The sequence below is a fragment of the Eptesicus fuscus genome, chromosome 13 (assembly GCF_027574615.1).
Source record: "Eptesicus fuscus isolate TK198812 chromosome 13, DD_ASM_mEF_20220401, whole genome shotgun sequence".
Classification (NCBI taxonomy): Eukaryota; Metazoa; Chordata; class Mammalia; order Chiroptera; family Vespertilionidae; genus Eptesicus; species Eptesicus fuscus.
In genome coordinates, this window is record NC_072485.1 from 42,331,225 (window position 1) to 42,354,032 (window position 22,808).

The following is a 22,808-nucleotide window of genomic DNA, read 5'->3' on the forward strand; positions in this document are numbered from 1 at the left end:
AAACTATGTCCCAGAACAAAGCTTTCTGAGTTGTGTTCTTAGAGTTCCCTTCCCAGGATTTGAGGGCAGGAAAGTAGTGTAGTTCTGACCTCCCTTCCCTTCAACCAGAGTTGGTTGACTTTTATCAGATTTACATACTAGTGTTCTGGGTAAAGAGCTCATTTTTTAAAAAAAGATGTTTTCTGTGAAAAATACTAGAAAGTCAATTTTAGAAGGATAGTGGTAAAAGTAGGATATCCGTTAGATTCAGTAGACCAAAAGGCTGGATTGGCAGCCTGTTGTCAGACTGCGTTTCCCGAGCCCCTGGTTGGCCCTGGTTTAGCTTGCTTAGGTCAGAGAACTTGACTTGGCCTTGAAGATTCCATGGTCTGGTGGGATATGAGACTTCTGCATATAAAGCTACTAGAGGACAAGTAAAGAGCCCTGGGCTGGGCTTCAGAAGACCTGAAGTCTGCCCTAGACAGTTTTGCTCAGTGGATAGAGCATTGGCTTGCGGACTGACGGGTCCCTGGTTCAATTCCTGTCAAGGGCATGTACCTCAACTGCAGGTACTATCCCCCCATCCTGGTCGGGGTGCCTTTGGGAGACAACCAATCAATGTGTCTCTCTCACATAGATGTTTCCCTCTCTGTTTCTTCCCCTCCCTTCCACTCTTTCTAAAAATCAATAGAGCCGAAACTGGTTTGGCTCAGTGGATAGAGCGTCGGCCTGCGGACTCAAGGGTCCCAGGTTCGATTCCGGTCAAGGGCATGTACCTTGGTTGCAGGCACATCCCCAGTAGGGGGTGTGCAAGAGGCAGCTGATCGATGTTTCTCTCTCATCGCTGTTTCTAACTCTCTATCCCTCTCCCTTCCTCTCTGTAAAAAATAAATAAAATATATTAAAAATATATATATAAAAAATAAAAAATAAATAAAAATCAATAGAAAAATATCCTCGGGTGAGGATTAACAAAACACAAACACCAACAACAAAACCAGGAAGACCTGAAGTCTAGTCTTGGTTTGTCCAGACTGACTAGGGAAACTCTAGGTTAGGCCTCACCCTTCTCTGGGTCTAAGACTCCTTCACTGGAAAATAAGGGATTGAACCAGATAATACCTTCGAGCTCTGACCTATGATACACTCTTCAAAATAATAATTAAGTAATTAAGGTTTATGCGTGTAGCATATTGCTCATAGTTCTTTCATACTAGTTAGGTCATCTTGCTTTGTGCTCTAGTTAATTGTATCTGTACCTACTGTCTGTCTTCCCCACTGACTGTAAGTCCTTTGAGGTTGTGTCTGATTCATCTCTGTGTCCACCCATTGGGCCTGGCACAGGCAGGCCTGAGAACACGTCTGCCTTCAGTATATGTTTGTGGAATTAAATTGTCTTAATAAAGCACGAATGTGTATAAAACCATCAGAGGCCAGGTGACTTGGAGCCACTTTTATGGCACAGAGATAGGAAGGGCCAATAAGGTCAGAGGAGAGGGAGACAGGTAGATAGGTGGGACTGTTTGCAAAGGCTTCTCGGAAAGGGAGGGACTCCGCTGAAGAAGGTAGAAAGAGAGCACAACCCCAGAAGGGCTGCTGCTGCTTCCTGCTCTCTCACTTGCCTTCCCAGAATAGGTGAGCTCTTTGTGCTCACAAGCAGCTGAGCGACAAGGACACCACGTTGGGACGTTTAGAAGTGAGACACCAGCCGAGACCGGTTTGGCTCAGTGGATAGAGCGTCGGCCTGCGGACTGAAAGGTCCCAGGTTCGATTCTGGTCAAGGGCATGTACCTTGGTTGCGGGCACATCCCCAGTGGGGGTTGTGCAGGAGGCAGCTTAAAAAAAAAAAAAAAAAAAAAAAAAAAAGAAGTGAGTCACCATATGAAAGCATTTTGTTGGAGTAGAAGAGAGAGATCACAGACAAATAGAGAGATTAAATAGCCCAGGATTCAAATCCTGGTTGTACAGCTTACATTGTGACCTTTGACAAGTCAGTCAAAAGGACCACTCTCTTTCATTTCTTGAACACACATTTATTGAAAATCTTTTCTGGGCCAGGTATAGTGTCACAGCAAGGATGCAGGCGTAAAAACATAGACAAGTCCCTATCCTGATATAACTGGTAAAGAAAATAGATTTTTTTTTCTAATAAAAAATTATACTTATTGAGAAGCATTCAGAATGTCAACAAAACAGCTGCAATTTTTTTTTTTTCAATTAAAGAGTGGTATTCAGCCAAAACCAGTTTGGCTCAGTGGATAGAGCATTGGCCTGCGGACTGAAAGGTCCCAGGTGTGATTCTGGTCAAGGGCACGTACTTTGGTTGCGGGCACATCCCCAGTAGGGGGTGTGCAGGAGGCGGCTGATCGGTGTTTCTCGCTCATCGATGTTTCTGGCTCTCTATCCTTCTCCCTTCCTCTCTGTGAAAAATCAATAAAATGTATTTAAAAAGAAAGAGTGGTATTCAGTTAACAGAACAACAATTATTTTATATAAGTTGCATCAGAGACAATTGAAGATGTAAAAACTACCACCCCATATATAACTAATTTGTGCTGTGCACCAAGAACCTGCTTTAAATTTCCATGCCAGTTTATAGGTCCTATACTGTACCAGGCAAGGTTAGTGGCTATTGAAAATACCACCAGGACAGGGCTATCTAAAGGCACATTCGGTAGTGGGTTAACTATACAAGAAAAGACACTCTACAGTTTAAAAACAAATCTTACACACCCTTACATTTCTTTTTTTTTTTTTCTTAAGAAGGAATGAGTTGTGTCCCGAGGTGGGGCAAATGGTTTATAGACAAGGTAAAAACTGTGCTAGAACCAACTTATTCTTTCTCCTCCCCCAACCTCCTCCTCTTTTTTCTTCTCCTCATCCTCTTCAACTTCCTCATCTTCCTTTTTCTTGCCCCTTTCAGCCTGACAACTCCCTTTTTTGCTGCATCAGGGTCTCCTTTAGCTCAGTATGCAGCAATATCTTTTTTATACTTCTCCTTTCGCTTAGCAGCTGTCTTCTCATCAGGCTTGCTTGTCACCCGCAGCAGTGTGATTCCACATCTCTCCCACCTTCTTCGCAACATCACCAATGGGTAAGCTAGAATGCTCTCCTTTGATTTTTGGGCAACACTTAGAACAAAACAAGAAAAAGGCCGAAGGAGGCCTCGTGGGTGCACTGGGATCCTTAAACTTTTTTTGTTTGTTGTCCCTTTAGGAGAGATATAAGTTTTCATTTCTCTTTGATAATGGGCCTTGTCTGCCTTTGCCATGTCTTCAAATTTTCCTTTCTCTTTAGCACATATGGTCTCCCACCTCTCTGAGCACTTAGAAAACTCGGAGACGTTGACTGAAGCATCTGGGTGCTTCTTCTTGTGCTCCTCCTGGCAAGTGTGCACACGAAAAACATGTGATGGTTCAACGGATAGAGCATCCATCCGTAGACTGAAGAGTCCCAGATTCGATTCCGGTCAAGGGCATGTACCTCTGTTGCAGGCTCTATCCCTGGCCCTGGTCCGAGCACATGTGGGAGGCAACCAATTGATGTCTCTCCCTCTCTGTCTCTCCCCCTCCCTTCCACTCTCTCTAAAAATCAATGGAAAAATATCCTCAGGTGAGGATTAACAAAAACAAAACAAAAAACATGATGACATTTTGCCTCTTGGCTTCTTAGGATCCCTTTTCCCATGTTTAATTATTTTTCCTCAGTAAGCTCAGAGTTGCTCAGTGCCCATCTGACTTGCACTTGCCCTTGCACTGTCTCTACGGGGCTCAATGTACTGCAGTGGCTATGAGAGCCAGAAGCCAGGGAGATAGCTCTTAAACAGGTAATCATACACAAGTATAAAAGCATATAACAGAGTTATTTGGTTTCATTTTAAAATGAGAATGAGAATACTGTGTGCTTTGCGGGATTGTGAGGATTAAATGAGATAATACAAGCATCTAGCAGATTGCCCAGGGTATACTAGTAACAAATGAACATTAGTTCATTTCTCCATATGCCCATGGTGTTCTCAGGTTCTTCCCCCTCACCAATTCCTCCTTCTTTCTCAAGGTCAAAATGCTAAAGCTGACTCGGTTCTCCTACAGGAGCAGGGTGGAGACAGAGAGGAGGAGAAGGGCCCTGAACTGATCTCACCCCTGCCCCAGAAGCTTCTAGCTTATTCCTGTAGTTCACCAGTGACCCGTAAGGGTTTTCTGCTTCATCCCAGTCCCAGTCTCTTTAGGCTAACCCTAAATCAAAGTTCTCCTTTGACTCTGATGTAGTTCTAGGGACCTCACCTCTTAGGACTCCTCTGTATTCCCTGCTCTTCCCTCTCTCAGTCTGTCTGAAGAGTGGAAGTAGAAGTCTGCCCTTCATTGCTATCCCTAAAGACAGCCTGATATCCCATTTTGTGACATGGGAAAATGAGGGGCAAGACAAGAGATGGCAGAGAAAGAACAGGGGAAGTGACAAATGAAACAAAATTCTAGAGTAGCATCCTCTGATCCATTGTTCCTGATTCTCTCTAAGAACCTAACTGGATAGCGGGAGGAGGGACCAAGGATATGCCCTATCCTCCAGGAGGGTCCCTTCTCCCAAGCAGGCAGAACAATAGTTGTCTTATTTGCCTCAGGGACAGCTTTGCATCTTTGAGGTTTTCCAAACTAGGTGGTACCCAGGTCACCTGGCATAATCCCCTCTGAGAAATGCCTTCTTCTTCAGCCCTGGTGTGTCCAGGAGCAGCTCAGTTTGCACAGTTACACAGCATAGCCAGGATGTGAACCTAAGCAGTCTAATTCTAGGACCCTTCATCCTCATCTGTGTACAAGCCTTTCTGACTGCTTTAGGCAGCTACCTGTCCCTCTTCTGTGCCCCCTCACCTGCCCCTGTACCAATTCCTTTCAAGACATTATTCACAAGTACCAGTTGCTCTTCTAAAAACTGAGCTCTTTGAGGGTAGGAACTGGGTTGTTACGAACAGGTGGTCAGTAGATGTTAAATGAATGAGTGAACATTGGCAGTAAGACTCTAGAACTGATTCTGGCAGGGGAGATGATTCTCTTTGTGAAACTGGCCTGGGAAGGGTTGTTAGAAGCCAAGATCTCTTTCCCTATTCCCTATCCTGCCCGAGTCTGGCAGCTTCTCAGTGATAGCTGTACTTGCCATGTTTGGACACCAGGGAGCTCCACAGATAACACAGCCTGGACTCAGAGATTCTTAAATTTTTCTGAGCCAGAGATTTAGGACTCTATTACACTTCTGCTGAAGATTCACTTTCCAAATGAAAGCTATTGGTATCCAGAAACCCTGTAATGTACAGGAAGGACAGCTAGGCTGCTGTACAGAACTCACATCATTCATTATTCACTTTTATTAAGTACCAGGTAAAGTCCTAGCCTGGAAGAAAATAAAGATGAATGAAACACAGTCCTGGATGAGCTCAGGGGCTAATTCGGAAAATAGATACTTAAGAGGTAATCACAATCCAGTTATATAAGCGCTCTAAGCGGTGTAGCAGAGACAGGGCAAGTCAGGGAAGGTACTGGGTCTTTTTTTTTTTCTTCTTTTTTCTTTTTTAACTAATATCTTCTGGTTCATGCTAGGCTGTCACCATTGGTCAAAGCATGAATGCTTTTATTTCACTCGAGCTGAAACTTTTAGGATGGAGAGGAAATCCCAAAGGAGAAAGAGAGCTTGATGTGGTTGCCCTGTCACCTTCTCAGCCTCAGTTTCTTCATGTGTAAAATGAGTATAGCCTCTGTCTTATCTAGCAGGGTTCTTGTGAGGGGGGAAATGAGATAATAGATATGAAAGCTATTGAAAATTATGGAATAGAGGCACGAGAATTGTTTATCCAATTTGATTTAACCAACGTCTGTAGAATATCTATTATGAGCAAAGCCAGAAGGGCGATTCAAGGTAGATACACCTGGCACATGTTAAAGGCTTAGTGTATAGGTTGTAAGAAGACAGAGAGATCACAAATAAAAAGCTCTCTTCTTGCAGAGGCTACAATCACGCGAGGATCCAACATAGGGGCTATTGAGTTGAGAGTCACAGCTTCTTATCCAGGAAGATCCATGAGGTCTCAGGATGTTCCTATCTTGTAAAATTTTAAAGCTGAACTGGATCTATAATCGGGTACCTACTCATCCTATAGTTGGGGAGACTGAGATCCAGAGAGGAACTGGATTTTCTGTTGTCACATCATGATTTTGGAGGCAGAGAGGAGATCAGAATGTTCCTTCTGTTGTCCAGACCATGTTTTTGGCTGCCAGACACTATTTTTTAAAAAAATATATTTTATTGATTTTTTTTTTTTTACAGAGAGGAAGGGAGAGGGATAGAGAGTTAGAAACATCGATCAGCTGCCTCCTGCACAGCCCCTGCTGGGGATGTGCCTGCAACCAAGGTACATGCCCTTGACTGGAATCGAACCTGGGACCCTTCAGTCCGCAGGATGACGCTCTATCCACTGAACCAAACCGGTCAGGGCTCAGACACTATTTTTCATTGTGGTAAAATACACATAACATTAAAATTTACCATCTTAACCATTTTTAAATGTACAGTTCAGTCATGTTAGCGACATTCACATTGTTTTGCAACCTATCTCTAGAACTCTTTTCATCTTGCAAAACTGAAACTATATCCATTCAACAATTCCCTATGCTCCTCTGCCCCCAACCCTTGGCAACCACTATCCTACTTTCTGTACCTATGAATTTTACTATTCTAGTTACCTTGTATAAGTGGAATCATATAGTATCTGTCTTTTGTGATTGGCTTATTTCACTTAGCATAATGTCCTGAAGGTTCATCCATATATTAGCATGTAGAATTTCCTTCTTTTTAAAGGTTGAATAATATTCTATTGTATGTATATAACACGTTTTAAGAATCCATTCGTCTTTCTGTAGGCACTTGGGTTGCTTCTACCTCTTGGCTATTGTGAATAGCTCATAGCTGCTATGAACATGGGTATACAAATATCTTTTTGAGACCCTGTTTTTAATTTTTTGGGCATTATATACACAGAAGTGGAGTTATTGGATCATATGTTAATTCTATTTTTTAAGTCCCAGACACCATTTTAGCCTCTCAGGAAATGCAACAGGTTCTAAAAGATTCAAGATATTGATGTGAAATGGTAACAGACCCTTACTTCCTGCCTCTAGGCTCTTTGTACCAAATGGGTTATGGGCCCAAAACCCCAAAGAAATCATGTGGCAGCTAAGAGAAATGATGCGGTTGAACTTAAAGGAAGTTGTAAGCATGCTTTCCTTTCCTTTATTCTTCTGTGTTCTCTTAGACAAATGAGTGAACAGGCAGATGGGTTCGCTTACACAGATGTGACAAACTAGCAGTCTGAGTGTTTCAGGCTGCAGATGTGTTTTGTGTGGCTTACACTTTTAAAAAGGAGTTGCTAATACTAAAAAAAAAAAAAAAAAAAAAAGGGACATATAAAAAATCCGTTTTTTCATCTTCTTTTAAAGATGATCCAGCAATACTGAGTCTACCTTCCCTGCCTGCTTTCTTTTTTATTTTTTTATTTTTTATTTTTTTAATTACTTTATTGATTAAGGTATCACATATTTGTCCTCAACCCCCTCCCCCCGTTCCCTTCCCAATCCCCCCCACACGCAAGCCCCCCTCCCCCTGTTGTCCGTGATCATTGGTTAGGCTCATATGCAAGCACACAAGTCCTTTGGTTGATCTATCTCCCTTGTCCCCACCCTCCCCTACTTTCCCTCTGAGGTCTGACAGTCTGATGGATGCTGTTCTTGTTCTTCAGTCTATGTTGTTCATCTTTTCCCCTAGATGAGTGAGCTCATGTGATACTAGGAATACACTTATAGGAACTGAAAATGAGACAAGCAATAATGGTTATGCTGAGAGGCAAATGAATCAGTCTGTAGTGAGTTTCTTTCTGGGCCAACAGTTCTTTTGAGTCCCGGTTTCTATGTCCAACAGTTGTTAATGTGTTCATAACAGCAATGATATTTCAGTTCTGGATGGTGGACAAATGGTGGTATTGCAGGTCTGACCCTCTCTGGTTTGGTCCTGGGCAATCTGCAGTGACGCATATCTGCTGACTGCTAGTATGGCAAGGCATCGTCAGCGTCTTCCATCTCTGGACTGCTTCTCTTCTGACTTCATGGCTGGAGCACTCCTGTCAATTCCTCTCTATTGCAGGAATCCACATGTCTCGGAGTTGTTTTCTGAAAATATACAAACATATTCTCGACCAAAAGTTAATAAAGGAATATTTTCTATGAATTTGATTTGCGATCCTTTTTCATTTTTTTGCCCAAATGATTTTCCTTTGGCTTGTTTTGACACCATGTATGTTTTACCTGGGTGACTTGCTGTTAGCATTACAAATGAAAGTTAATTTTCTAAAGTAAAAATTTTCTAGATGTAATTTATTTGCAGGATATTTTTCCTTACATGATATTCTTCTACTATCCCCCCTTTTTTGGTTTAAATATTGGGAGGCTTTTGGAAATTTTATGCTGTAATCATGATAGCTTTTAAATTTTACTTTTTTGCACTAAAATGTGACTGCTTTAGGTTCATTATATGTTATGCAATTTTACCATGAGATGAACTACCAATAAAAATTTTAGTTAACACTTTAGTAACAGCTTTTTTGTCCAGTACAATTGATTTTTCTAGATTATTTGCTTATTTTGGTTGGCCAATTTAAATTAGTCTGAAAACTTGACTACTATTTTACTGTCAAATTTAATATTCTAACAACCATCTTGTTTTACCCTGTAATTATTAGTGGAGAGGATTATTTGCCTTCTTGAGTAGGCCCTGCCTGCTTTCTTATGTGCCACTCTCCCCACCACTTCCTATACTCTCACCTACTTCTCTCAATTGTGTTACCTATCTGCCTGCTTTTCCATTTGAGTTTAAGACCCTGGCTCAGAGCATAGGTCTACTAGAACCTAGGTCAGGGGCTCATTTTCTCTTCTGGCCAATTTCTCAGCACACAGTTGTTACTCAATAAATATTTGATTGATCGTATGGATTAACTCATGTCAACTTACTATGTCCAGGGCCCATGAATGCATCCTTTTCCTCAGAAATGAATAAGGCACAGCCCTTGACCTCTGAAAACTCACAATCCTATGGGTTAGGGCAGTGGTCAGCAAACTCATTAGTATTAGAGGGAGTGGTCAGAGTTAAGAGTTTCAGAAAAGGAGACCTTGAACTCTATCTATGAGAGGCCAGCTATAGGAGGAGTTAGGAGGGAGTGTTTCAGACAGAAGCAATAGCAGATACAAATGACTTAGGTTCTATGTGTTTGAGGAACTTAAACAAGGTCAGTGTGACTAGAGCTTAGGGAGAGTGGTAGCAGATGACGTTAGATATGTATTTTTATATCAACAATCTAGCCCTTAAGCCAGGCAGCTGTTGGGCAAATCCGTGTTCCAGCTTTGGTGGGCTTGCTCAGAACAGGTAGTTAGCTTAGCACTGTCAGTCAGAGGAGGGACTGGGCCTCATTCCTCCCCCTGCCTCCGGTGCCAAGGACAGGGTAGGGCACAGAACAGGTTTCTGTAAAGATTTGCTGACAGCATACTTGAGAAGAGAACAGGAAGTGCAGGCTCTGTTAAAGGAGGCCCAGGAGCAGCTCTCCCTTCACTGGGGCACTAATTCTCAGGTCCCTAACACCTCCTGCAAGTGACAAAGAGAGCTGGGAGTGTTAGGTGCGGGCAAGAACCGGCTACAGGCCCTACTCGCAAAAAACCCCAAAGGGGAGGGGGCTTAAGAGGCAGGTAGGAAAGTTAAGGGAGGGCATCCTACTTAGCTTGGATAAGGCGGGGAGGGGTCTGGAAGGCAGATTGGGCTCTTCAGCCGAGACTTAAGGGATGTGTAGGGCAATTTTACCTTTAGAGGTGTGGACTTTTCCTTTTCTGGCAGTCCCTAATGGGCCTCCCCTGGGGCGGGTCCACGCTTTACTTCCCAACCCTCTGCAAAGGGGTAGGGCCTTCCAGGAGCTCGTGTTCTATCGGCAGTACCCAGATTTGCCCGCCAGGAGCCGCTGCACACGGGTGACGAAGAGCGCGGGTTCCTAAGCTGCAGAGAGGCGGAAGCCGATTGGCTGCGAGGCGCGGCGGAGGGCGGAGCTTAGAGAGCCGGCTCCGAGTAGGGGGCTGGGAGCGCACCCCAGGCCAAACCGGGCCGGGCCGTAGTCGCCTTAAACAGCCCCGGGCGGCAATCTTTGTGCCGCGGGCCTCTGTCCAGCCCGGCTCGAGAGCTGCGGCGAGTGGAGCAGCACTGAGGCCCGGAGAGCCGGGCAGGGCAGCTCCTGCCACCGTCGTCGCTGCCGCCGTAGGCCTGGGTTACCTGAGCCACTGCGTGTCAGGGGCCCGTCCGCCCGTTCGCGGACGGTTAGCGCGGGAGAGACTCTCGTCGGGGAAAGGGAGGCCGGCATCCGACCCTGGGCGCGGGAGAGGGGTCCCAGCGGAGACGAGCGCGGGCCGGGGGCCAGGGGAGCCCGCCGGGGGTTAGGGGCGCCCGGTGGGTGCCTCCAACAGGTTATTCCGGGATAAACCGGGCGCAGGGGCGGGCCGGGCTTCGCAGGGGGCCGGGCGGCGCGGGGCGGGCCAGTGGGAGAGCACGCCCCCGCCCGCCCGGGCCCGCCCCGCGCCGCCCGCCCGCCCGCCGGGGAGCCGCTGTCCCGGGCCTGGCCCGTGCGCGTCCGCCTGCTGAACCTGGGCTCAGCCCGCCGCCTGGGCACGGGACTGGGTGGGGGCACTGACCTCGGCCTAGGAGGCCTGGGATCCCAGCGCCGCCCGCGCCCGCGGGGGCCTGCTCGCTCCGGAGCCGGTGCTGCTCGCCCCTCCTCGGCGGGGCGAGGCCAGGTGCCCCCCTCTTCCCCCCGCTTCTCCCCCCCCTCCCCTCCCCTGCTCGCGGGAGATTCCGCCCGCCCGCTCCCTCCCTCAGGGGTGTAGCCCGCTGCGGAGCTGACCGCGGCCCGGCAGCCACCCTGTCCAAACTCTCCGGAAGCGGCCCGAGCAAACTGGGCGCTCAGGCCGCCCCAACTCCGGCGGACCCACTGTTGGACCGGAGGCGACGGCCCTCCTTCCGAGCCCAAACTTGGAGCATTTGACCTTTGGCTGTTGGAGGAGGCAGGCCCTCGGGTGCCTGGACAGCTGCGGCGCCTCGAGGGCATCCCGCCTGGAGTTCCAGGACCGACGGCCGCGCTCCCGGACCCCCCCGGCTTCACCTCTGGGACCCCGCGGTGTCCACGTCGGGCGCATGCTGACTGAGACCCCGAGTCATGGATCTGTGCGCGCGCCTCGCCCTGTGGCTCCTCTGGGGGCTCCTCCTGCACCACGGCCAGAGCCTCAGCCACATCCACAGCGAGAAGGCGCCGGGAGCCGGCTCCGGGGCCAATAGCGAGGAGTCCACTGCAGAAGGTAAGGCTTTGCCAGCGGCTGGGCCGGGCCGGGCCGGGCCGGGGGCTTTGACTCGGAACCGAGGTGCCCAAATGGGCAAGTTGAACTCGTTTTCTACATGTGCCGTTGGATGAAGGACTCACACGGGGCGCTGCCTGTTCCCAGTAGTCCAAGGAGTTCTTCCCGTGCAGGAGACTTGGCTAATGGGTTTTTCTCTCTTGAACAACTTTCCTCATCCCTCCTCAGGATGTCTTGTTGGCAGTGAGGAGAGGTCTGCCTTTGGGGCACCTTGGCCTTTCCGATCAGCAAGCCAAGACCCCTTCCCAGAACTACTTGTCAGGAAGAATGGCCAGGGCCGAGAAGTCTATTGCTGTTGGCTTTTTCCGCACTTGGCAACCCAGGGAGGTTGAGGCTACTTGGGTTGGGCAGGGAAAGTCAGGGCTAGGCCAGCTCCATTGGTGTGATCAGGTGTGCCTTCCGATTCCAACAAGTGTGGGAACCCTAGTCCCTCCCTTCCCTTAGGTAATCTGCTGGGTATTAGCTGTGACACACAAGGCAATTCCTTAGATGGAATTTTTAAAAATCTATTTACCACAAGGGATTTAAATGGCCTTTCCTCAACACGGGCACCACGTAACTTCTGGGACCACTTGTTGACCTCTGTTTCTTCTGACGGATGAGGGTGGGGATTCTATGATATTTTTGTTCTGTCCTGGTTTTCCCTATGTACTCATGGAGCCTTGTCAGATAGCACGAGCCCTGGTGTTTTGTTGAAGAATAAAAGAGCCCTTTTAAAATGCATTTGTTTTATACAAGGGTTAGAAGGAATACTCCTTTCTTTCTCTATTTCTCTCCCGGTGTTTTGCCCAAAGCAGTGGACTGCAGAGTGGGGGTAGTTGATAGCTGGGTTCTGAGGGGGGCCAGCTCCAGTGAGAGGATGCTCAGTGGATAACCATCGATAGCAAGGAGGAAAAGGAAACAGGCCGGGAAGTTTCACGGATGCATTCAGAGGCTGACTTTGGTGGTAGACCCTTTCTTAGGAAACCCCCTTTTAACTTCCTTGACTGGGTTGCGTGTGATTCCAGGTACCCCAAGGGCTGGGTTCCAAGTGAAGTTAGGGTTGCCCTGTATATAAGCATGGCACCTTGGTGTTGCTTTGAAGATAGGTCCTTCTTGCATATTAATCCTTTTTCTCCTTATGGTGTCTCCTTGGTCCCTGAAACATAGCTCAAAGCTTGGTTCTGATTGCCTGCCTGCCTGATTGCCCCTAACCACTCTGCCTGCCGACCTGCTCGCCCCCAAGGGCTGTGAAGGGAAAGACTGGTAGGCAGATGTGGGTCAAACTGTGAAGTAGCTCTAAGGAACATCTCTGCTGTTCCAGTGACATCCCTGTTTATAACTGAGATGTTCTTTTTTAACCCTAAAATATGAGTGCCTAACATAAAATGAATATATATATATTTTTAAATATATATTTTATTGATTTTTTACAGAGAGGAAGGGAGAGGGATAGAGAGTTAGAAACATCGATCAGCTGCCTCCTACACACCCCCCACTGGGGATGTGCCCGCAACCAAGGCACATGCCCTTGACCGGAATCGAACCTGGGACCCTTCAGTCTGCAGGCCGACGCTCTATCCACTGAGCCAAACCGGTCAGGGCTAAAATGAATATTTTGGGGAGTGGGGAGAAGGTATTTTATAGGTTATACACAAGCTAACGGGATGAAATTTTGAATTCTAGGTATTAGCTAGCTGCCAGGAATATGTTGTGTATGTTTGTGGAGTGGGGTGATAAGTGAGAGGCATTCCAGCATCCTTCAGAACCACCCCCCAACTTGAGCTTAGGGAGACAGTCTTTCACACAACATATTTCAGAGGCCTTGATGTGTTGATTATACCACTTAGGCCTCTCTTTTGGTCTTCCTCTCAATTCAGAAATTAGTTTCTGCTGTCACAATAATACTAAATCCTAGGGAGGGAAGTCTCAGAGACATTAGGTGCTGGGAATGGCTATGGTTTGTGGGAACTTGGAGGCCCCAGCACTATTGTTCTGGCAGGTTGTCCCCTTGGGCCTGTCTGGAAGTTTGTCTCTGATTCAGACAGGAACTAAGTTTTGCAAAGAGTTGGTTTGTGGAATGGGCTCAGCTAGAGGATTTGGGGAGAAGTTTTATGGGCAGCCAGGAATCTTGTAGGTTTTCCAGTTCCTTTGTATCTTCAGAACACAGGAGTTTACTTGCCTTTAAAACTGCCACTTTTCTAAATCAGATTCAACATACCCAGTCAATTTATATGTTCTCTGAAGTTTATATTTTATAATAACACAGCTATTTTTCTTACAACAGTCTCACAATAACCCTATTAGAAAGTGGGGCAGAAATTGGGTGAAGAATCTGAATTCTGTGCTCAGTCTTATAGACAGGTTTTCTGATGCTTAACTCCTAGACCACTTCCATCGTCTCAGGCCTTGCCCTGTTAAATGAGCACTGGGCAAGGCCAAGAGAATGCTTTTCTCCTGGTGAATTAGTGAGGCAGGCCCTGGTGACTCTGCACCAGAGAATGAAGAAAAGGCCTGGCCATTTCTACTCTGGAGAGTCTTCTGCAGGGGCGAGGGAATTGGATTTTTTCTCTTGTTGGATGTGTATGCCCATCTAAAGGCCCGACCCTGCAGGGAAGGCAGGTGCTCTGGTAGCAGGCCCCTCATTGGGCCATTCCTGTCACCTCCTGGCTCTTTGATGCCTGTACATTGAGCTATGCTAAGTCACTTTCTTATTAAAGATCTATTCTGGCTGTGCTGCTCTGGGGCCTGCATTTCTGAAGCTGGCCTGGAACTCATGCTTGGAATCTCCCTTTGGACTTGGGGCTCACTGCCTCTAGAAACTGTTTTCTGCAGAATGTGTGTGAGGGGTCCCAGGTAAGTCTGGAGTTGTAACTGCTAGTGTTGGAGGTATGAGGACCTCTAATCAGGAACTGTGGTTTGACTCAGTATAGCTAGAACAGAGCCTCGGAGGACAGACATCTAGATTGTTTGTGGAGTGCAGTCTGACTTCTCAATAAACCCTGATGGAGTAGGAGGCCAGAGCCTTGCCTGCCCACCCAGCTAGTTGCTGTTGCTTCCAAGGTTATAAATGGCTTGGCCATCTTGGTAGCTATGCTAATTTTAGCTGAGAGTGGCTCCCGGAACTGGACTGGAGCCAAGGGCAGGTGGGTGGGGCTTGACTGAGGCTAATATTGGAGGCTGGGGAGAGGGTCACAGTAATCCTGGGGTAGCTAGGACATCATCTGCACCCATGCCTCAGCTTTGACAGTCACCTGTAGCTAGGTTAATTTATTTAGCAAACATTGAACAGTGCCATCTCGTGTGCTATTTAAGTGCCTGTTCTGGGCCAGGCAATATGTTTGGTGTTGAATTTAAGGCTGAACAAAACAGACAGGTTCTCTGCCCTCATAAAGTTTATACTCTAGAGGGGAGATAGGAAATAAATACATAAATAAATATATTATATTGTGGTAAGTGCCATGGGAGAAAACATAAACAGAGTGTGTGATGGAGAATGGAAGGACAGAGATCCAGCTAAAGTAGGAAGCCAGCCGGAACCGGTTTGGCTCAGTAGATAGAGCGTCAGCCTGCGGACTTAAAGGGTCCCGGGTTCGATTCCCGTCAAGGGCACGTACCTTGGTTGTGGGCACATCCCCAGTAGGGGGTGTGCAGGAGGCAGCTGATCAATGTTTCTAACCATCTCTCTCCCTTCCTCTCTGTAAGAAATCAATAAAAAATAAAAAAATAAATAAAGTAGGAAGCCAGTGCCTGGTAAGACATTAATAACATCAATAATAATAACAACAAACATTTTTTAGTACTTAGTAAAATAGTTTTGGGCACTATTCCAAACATTTATTTTTCCAGTCATTCTGTGTGCTAGTATTAGCCTCATTTTATAGGTGAGGAAATGGAATAATAGGTTAAGTAACTTTTGCCCGAGGTTATACAATATTAGGGAGTAGAACCAGAATTTGAACCCAGGCAGTCTGATTTTTCTCCCTACCTCCCAAAACCACTACATTATACACTTTCTCAAAACTCTGTGATAAACTTTGTAATAGAGGTATTATATAGACATACAGAAGGCTGTGGGAAGCCTAGAGGAACAAGTGACTAACCCTGCCTGGGCTAGCTGGGGGAGGTTTTTCAGTTTCTCCCATAATTTTTCTCAGATCTCGGGGAGCTAAAAAGTAGTTGCCTAATTCAAAAAAGCTAAGAGGTGGAAACATCAGTTAGTTACACCCACTTTTTTTTTTTTTTAAATACATATGAGGAAATTTATGTCTAGAGAAGCATCAAACAGAAGTTCCACCTGAGTTATTAGAATTAGACTAAGACATTTGAGTCAGGGACCCTGACTCAATCGGTTATTCAGTACATGAGCCTATAACTAGTGCTTACTGCTTGCTTTGCACTGTGGAAGGAACACAGGGCTACCAAAGAAATCCAAGTAAAAAAAGAAAAACAAAACGAAAAAAGCCAAAAACAAAATAAAGAAATAAGAAAAAAATAAAGAAGTCTAAATCTGGGATTGGGGTGCAGATATAGGATATATATTTAGAGATTATTAAATGCAACATAATGCACAGGCTTAATAAATCTCAAAACCAGGTACTGTAGACTGTATGGATTAAGGGTTAACTGAGTTCTGTGTGGGCTGGGCTAGCTAGGCTAAGGTGGTTGGGGAGGGCTTCCTGGAAGGAGGGGTAGGGCACAGGCTGAAGAGAACCAGGAGGGAGTGATTTGACTTGGGGAAGGATGGGGGAAATGGAAGTGTCTTACATGTCTCTATCACCACTGTAAGCACATGGGGGTCTCACTGTTTGGTGGCTGAACAATTACTGGGCGGAGTTGCTTCATAGTTGGCCAGCTACCTCGCATGAGGGCCCACAGACAGGAAGATTGCAGTCATGTGTGATCTAACAGCAGATCTAATAACTGCCCTAGTTTTGAAGTAATAAGGAGTGTAAATAATATTTTAAGATATCTGCAACAATGTAATGTGACATGAAAATGACTATAATTTTTATTGGTGACAAAAATCATAGGTACTACTTATAATATTGTAGTTGGTTGCTTACAATATATAATTAAAGGAAATGTTAACTTTCAAGAAGAGAATATTGAAAATAAAGATATAACTTCTTTCTCATCCATATTCACAGGTGCCCCTGAATTCTACCCATGGGCACCTTAGGAATGTGGAGCCTTCACATTAAGAACTCTATCTGGCAAGGAAATGATGGGGTCCTTTAGAGGGGTGTGGTTTCTGAGATCTCCACAGGACTTGGGTTTGAACCCGAAGAGGCCCCTCATTTCCTGCTGAGTATCTTTGACATATGTTGCTGAGTGACTTCATGGGCTTGCTGTGGTCCATTTTCCTTTGTGGGAAATGATTCTCCAGGAAACCCAGTAGCTGTGGCTGGAAGACTTTTAGGGAGAGAGAAAGATACCAAACTGGGCCTCCAACAGAGCTTTCCTTTTTGTTACTGCTGATAAAAAAATATTATGAAATATTTAAGATATACAACATAGTATAAAGGATAATACATTGAATACCCATGTACCCACAATAGTTTAAGAAATAAAATAATAACAGTACAAAGCTTTCTTGTATTACCCTCAGGACACTTTGTATAAATCTCTTTTGTAACTCTAGTACATTGTATATGTTTGTTCTCTCACAAGTATAAGCTTTTTATAGAAAAAGGGAGGAGGGTTGTACTTTATCTCTGTTTTTATTGCCCCTAGGCTAAAACGTCTGTTAAAAGTTTGTTGGAAAGCTTGAATCAAGGGCCTGTCTGAATGGATCATATTTTCTGTCTTCATTTCAAACCATCTCAGATGTCTTGGTACACATTCTGGGCTTTTTCCTCAACCTTGGAAGTGTTGCTTGTCCAGGGCACTTTGTATTTTCATCCAAACTCAGATCTGTTTATACCTTTCAATCTATTATTTTATCCTCAACTTTGGAAGTAGTTAGGGCTTTTTTAAAAAAAATATATTGATTTTTACAGAGAGGAAGGGAGAGGGATAGAGAGTTAGAAACATCGATGAGAGAGAAACATCGAGCAGCTGCTTCCTGCACAACTCCTACTGGGGATGTGTCCGCAACCAAGGTACATGCCCTTGACCGGAATCAAACCTGGGACCCCTCAGACCGCAGGCCGACGCTCTATCCACTGAGCCAAACCAGTTAGGGCAGGGCTGTTTTTATTATTATGCCCATTTTAAAGATGAAGAATTTATAGCTGAGAAATTTGTGTCACATAGGTAAAAAGTGGCAGGATCAGAACGATAACTCTGAGGATCTGTGTACCAAGCCCTTGCTTTTTTTTTTTTTTTAATTTTAAATCAAATACACTAGGGGCCTGGTGTATGAATTTGTGCATGGGTGGGGTCTCTCGGCCTGGCTGGCGATCAGGGCCGATTGGGGCTGGTTGGCTAGGGGGAGGGACCGCAGGAGGTTGGTCAGCCACGGGAGGTTGGCTGTGGGAGCACACTGACCACCAGGGGACAGCTCCTGCATTGAGCGTCTGCCCCCTGATGGTCAGTGTGCATCATAGTGACTGGTCAACTGAACAACCAGTCATCATGGTCACTTAGGTTTTTATATATAGAGACTAGAGGCCCAGTGCATGAAATTTGTGCATAGGTAGGGTCCCTAGCAGCCGCTGGCTGCCGGCCAGGGCCTCCCTTCCCCTGCTGCCTGCCACCACCACTGGCCAGGGCTTCCCTTTGCACCTGCCTTGGCCTGGCGCTGCCTGCTCACCTGCTCCACCATCCCGCCATGGTCTCACTCTTATTGGGGCCCATTGGGGCTGGCAGTGCCTCTGCTGCCGCCCGCTGCCAGCGCCATGTCACCGATGCCTGCCATATTCCGCTCCGCTCCCTGGTGGTCAGTGCATGTCTAACTCCCGGTTGGTCGAACTCCTGCCCGTTGGGACAATTTGCATATTAGCCTTTTATTATATAGGATTACCTGTTGATGTGTTGCTCACTGATCTGGCATTGGGAGCCTATAGCCTCAATGTCTGGAGATAGCTGTGTTAACAAAGGTGTAAGAACAGTCTAGTTTCCTATCACAAAGTGCTGCTCTGGAGGGTGGTAGAGTCTACACTCTTACCCACCATACCATGTTGTTGGAGTTATCTGTATATATGCCTGCCTTCCTTGATGTTCCATATGCTCCTCAAGGGTTAGGACAGCAAGCTCCTAGCAAAAGGCTTGGCATGTAGTATACTTTATATCCTATAAAGTTTGTAGAACTAAATAGAAGGATACTTATTGTTTGGTTCTGATTCTACTATAGTTTACTAGTTTACTAGGCACTTGGTTAGAAGTTAAAAAATATTTCTTTGGAAAGGGTTAGGTAAAGTTGAAGGAATAAGCTTCATTTACTTAGAAAGTTCACTGTTTTAGAATTTCTCATTTGTCTTTGTTAAGAAAAATCATCCAGATCACTTTGGGTCCAGCAATCTCACTTTACTTGGAAGAAGTTTGTCTAATATTTTAAAGTAACCAGACTCTTCTCATTGTAATCATTACCAAGAGACTGCAGTTATGAGTAGCTGGAAAATTGTCTTATTCCACTATGTGTAGTGGGGAAAGGAGTGGGTGGGCTGAATAGAAGCCTAGATGTAAAGTGAGATGATTGGCTTTGGTTTGCAGAAGGGTCTGAGTTGGCCACAGCCATTAGACATAAATATAGTATCTGGATTTAGGGGAGCATCAGTTTCAGTTCCTTTCCTTATTAGCTGTGGATCTAGTGGAGGGTAACTCATCTGGTTTCTCTCAGCCTTAGTTTTTTCATTTGTAGAAAGGGAATAACCTTAATGAATAAATTTGTAGTGAGGTTCAAATGAGATAACTTATATGGTGAAAGGGCTTTATAACTCCAAACTACTGCACAACCAGGGATAGTTGGGCATTTCAAACTTAGCTTTTGTGTGCTGAAAAGCCTCAGTCAGAATCTGAGTGTTGGCTTATGGTAGCACCTCTCTGTAGTTGCTTCTCTGAACCTGCTATAGGTCCATTGTTTTACTGTGGGTGTGGCCAAACTAGGCTTTTAATCAAGGCTTACTCTAGGCCAGAGGGAAGCTGATGATAAAGTATGGGTGCTAGTCTTTGACTATTTCTGGTCCATACCCACTTCCTTTAACTGCAGGCTTGAAATGTCTTGCCAGATGGGCATGGTCCCCATCTATGTTGGTGCATAACAAATTATCCTAAAACTTAGAGGCTTAAAATAATAAACATTTATTATCTCACAGTTTCTGTGGGTTAGAAATCTGGTTGCTGCTTAGCTGGGTGCCTCTGGCTCAATGTCTCTTATGAGGTTGTAGGCAAGCTGTTAGGCTGGCATTGAAGGCTCAACTTGGGGGAGAGTTTGCTTTTAAGTTAATTTATGTGGTTGAATGGCAGGCCTTGGTCCCTTGCCACATGGGCCTCTCCATTGGGCTGCCATATGACATGATAGTTGGCTTCCCCTATGACAAATGATCCAAGAGAGAATGAGAGTGCTCAAGATGGAAGTTACAGTCTTTTTTTTTTATTATCTAATTTTGTAATTGATATACTATAATTTCTGCCATATTCTATTTGTTAGAAGCGAATCATTAAGTTTAGCCCACACTCAGAGTGAAGGGCCAGGCTGGTGTGGCTCAACGGTTGAGCATCCATCCAGGAACCAAGAGGTCGCCGGTTCAATTTCCAGTCAGGGCACGTGCCTGGGTTGTGGGCTTCATCCCCAGTGTGGGGCATGCAGAAGGCAGCTGATCAATGGTTCTCTCATCACTGATGTTTCTATCTCTCCCTCTTCCTTCCTCTCTGGAATCAATAACAAAAGAAAAAAAAAAAAGTGAAGGGATTACACAAGGGCATGAATATCAGGAGAGCAGGGATCACTGGGAACCGTCTTAGAGGGTGCCTATGATATCACCCCAGGGCCATGATCTTGGAAACAATGGCTTCTAGGTGCTGTGTCCTCTTAGCTCAAGCATGGCAAATTCAAAGGCTAACACGGGCCAACTAAACAAGGTTTAAGTTTATGTGGGCCCCCAAAAACAAAAGCTTCAATGTTCATAGAAATGTAGGTTTATTTAGAAAGAGACATGCTGAATACAAAGGGCTGAAATAAATGAGTCAACATAAAATAATAAAACATTTTAATAAAAATTAATATTTTTTCTTGAACATTAACTTACCAGACATTGGATAACTGCACAAATTAATAAGCGTAACGCAAATAAACCTATTTTTCTTGTTCTCCGAAAGCGAAATATTCCCTGTTGTGCACACTAAACAAGTCACTACAAGACTAATAACGTGGCAATCGGCTGCTAAAATATTCGCTGCTAGTATTAGTGGAGAGAAATGGTATGCCTGCGCATAATGGAAATGAATGCAACACGATAATAGTAATTAGTCACTAGGGAACATTGTAGTTTGTTATTAATAACCCTATATAATAAAGAGGTAATATGCAAATTGACTGTCATGCCCTCACAAGATGGCTGCTATGACCAGGCAGGCTGGGGGGTTAGTGAGGGATGACCAAATGACTGAACAGCAGGCTGCATGGGGCAACCAGGCCGGCAGGGGGGTTAGTGAGGGACGACCAAATGACTGAACAGCAGGCTGCATGGGGTGACCAGGCCGGTGGGGGGGCTGTGAGGGGCGAGAAGGCCAGCAGGGGGGGCAGTCAGGCTGGCGGGGGGGCAGTTAGGAGTGACCAGGTTGGCAGAGGGGGTAGTAAGGGGTGACCAGGCTGGTGCGGGGGGGGGGGGGGCAGTTAGGAGTGACCAGGCCAGCAGGGAGGGGGCAGTTGTGGGCGACCTGGCTGGCAGCGGGGGGCCATTAGAGGCAATCAGGCTGGCGGGGGGGGGGCAGTGAGGGGCGATCAGGCTGGCAGAGGGGGGGCAGTTAGGGGCGACCAGGTGAGCAATTAGGGGCCAGCGGTCCAGGATTCTGAGAGGGATGTCTGACTGCCGGTTTAGGCCCAATCCTTGGGATCGGGCCTAAACCGGCAGTCAGACATCCCCCAAGGGGTCCCAGAATGGAGAGGGTGCAGGCTGGGCTGAGGGGACCCCCCCCCCCATGTACGAATTTCATGCACTGGGTCTCTAGTTATGTATAACAGGATATTGTAAAAATTAAGTTACAAAATTTTTATTGAAATGTTTCTTACATACCATTATATTGGCTAGGCTGCAAAAATATTCATTATGGGCCATATTCAGCCCGCAGGCCGTGAATGACATGCTAGTCTTAGCTTTTCTTTGTCTTGTAGAGTCTTGTAGAGTATTTTTGTACTTCTTTTGACATGGCCCCTCCCTCTGTACTCTTCCCCTGTCTTGGGCCCAATACTAAACTAGCTTTTCATTTTAGTTTCTAGTCCTGCCTCCCAACTCCTTGTTTGGTACCTTCAGGTTTTTTTTGTGTTTTTTTTTTTTAGTTTTTTTATTTGTTTGTTTTGTTAATCCTCACCCAAGGATATTTTCCCATTGATTTTTAAAGAGAGTTGAAGCTGGGGGGGGGGGCGGGGGGAGACATATAGAGAAAAACATCAATGTGATAGAGACACATCCATTGGTTGCCTCCTATATGTGCCCGACCAGGACTGGGGATTGAGCCTGCCCTTGACCAGAATAGAACCCAGGACCCTTCAGTCTTCGGGCCGACGCTCTATCCACTGAGCAAAACCGGCTAGGGTAGTGCCCTTAGTTTTGGAGTCCGTCATACTACCTTGGAGCTTTTATTGCTCCAACTTGGCTTCTGAGAGCTAGACTGATAAGTGGTGTTGAAATGGACTTACACACTGACAGATGAAAAACTTACTCTGACCTTTTAGGCCATTGATGTTAGGTGTTAGGACTGGAAGGATTTTTAAGGACTATCTCTCCCAAACTCATTTTACACATGAGAGGAACAAACTTGCCCAAGGTCTTAGCTACGGCAAGACTCTAATTTTGTCTGATTATCATTCACATACTGTTCCCACTTTGTTGTGAAGCCTCTCTGCTCTGATGCAGCCAGTTTGGGTTGCTAGGGGTGTCTGAGATATATACAGAGGAGAAACAGAGAGTAATTCACAATACTGTATTGTGTTTACAGAAATTGTGCTGGGCAGAATTGGGGGTATACAAAGCTGTTGTCAAGTGCTGCTTCTGAGAACTTTTTCCCCAGCTAGAGAGCTTTTGTAATAAGGCACAGAAAAAGAAGCTTAGTAATATTTTTGGCATATGGTGATTAATATCTGCATTCTGTACCACGCTCTTTGCAATCTCAGTTCAGAGCAAGGAGAGATATCTGCTTGGATGTACAGAGTAGGCTTCCTGAAGGAGGTGGGTCAGAGTGTTGTACTGTATGTTTCACCATTGTTTGGCT

The 22,808-nt window shown here is 45.7% G+C and overlaps 1 protein-coding gene across 7 annotated transcripts in view; it reads left to right on the forward strand.

The window, feature by feature from the left end:
• The first annotated feature begins 10,593 nt into the window (after positions 1–10,593).
• The window catches only part of STIM1 (stromal interaction molecule 1), a 214,981-nt gene continuing 202,766 nt past the window's right edge, over positions 10,594–22,808 (forward strand). For 3 of the 7 annotated variants that reach the window (XM_008149912.3, XM_054724796.1, XM_054724797.1), the window contains exon 1: positions 10,599–11,399. In XM_008149912.3, coding sequence (XP_008148134.1) covers positions 11,261–11,399 — 139 coding nt within the window. In that variant the 5' untranslated portion in view covers positions 10,599–11,260. Of the gene's footprint in view, positions 11,400–22,808 lie in introns of all 7 variants that reach the window. The other 4 variants (XM_054724794.1, XM_008149909.3, XM_028158160.2 and 1 more) reach the window with 4 other exon arrangements.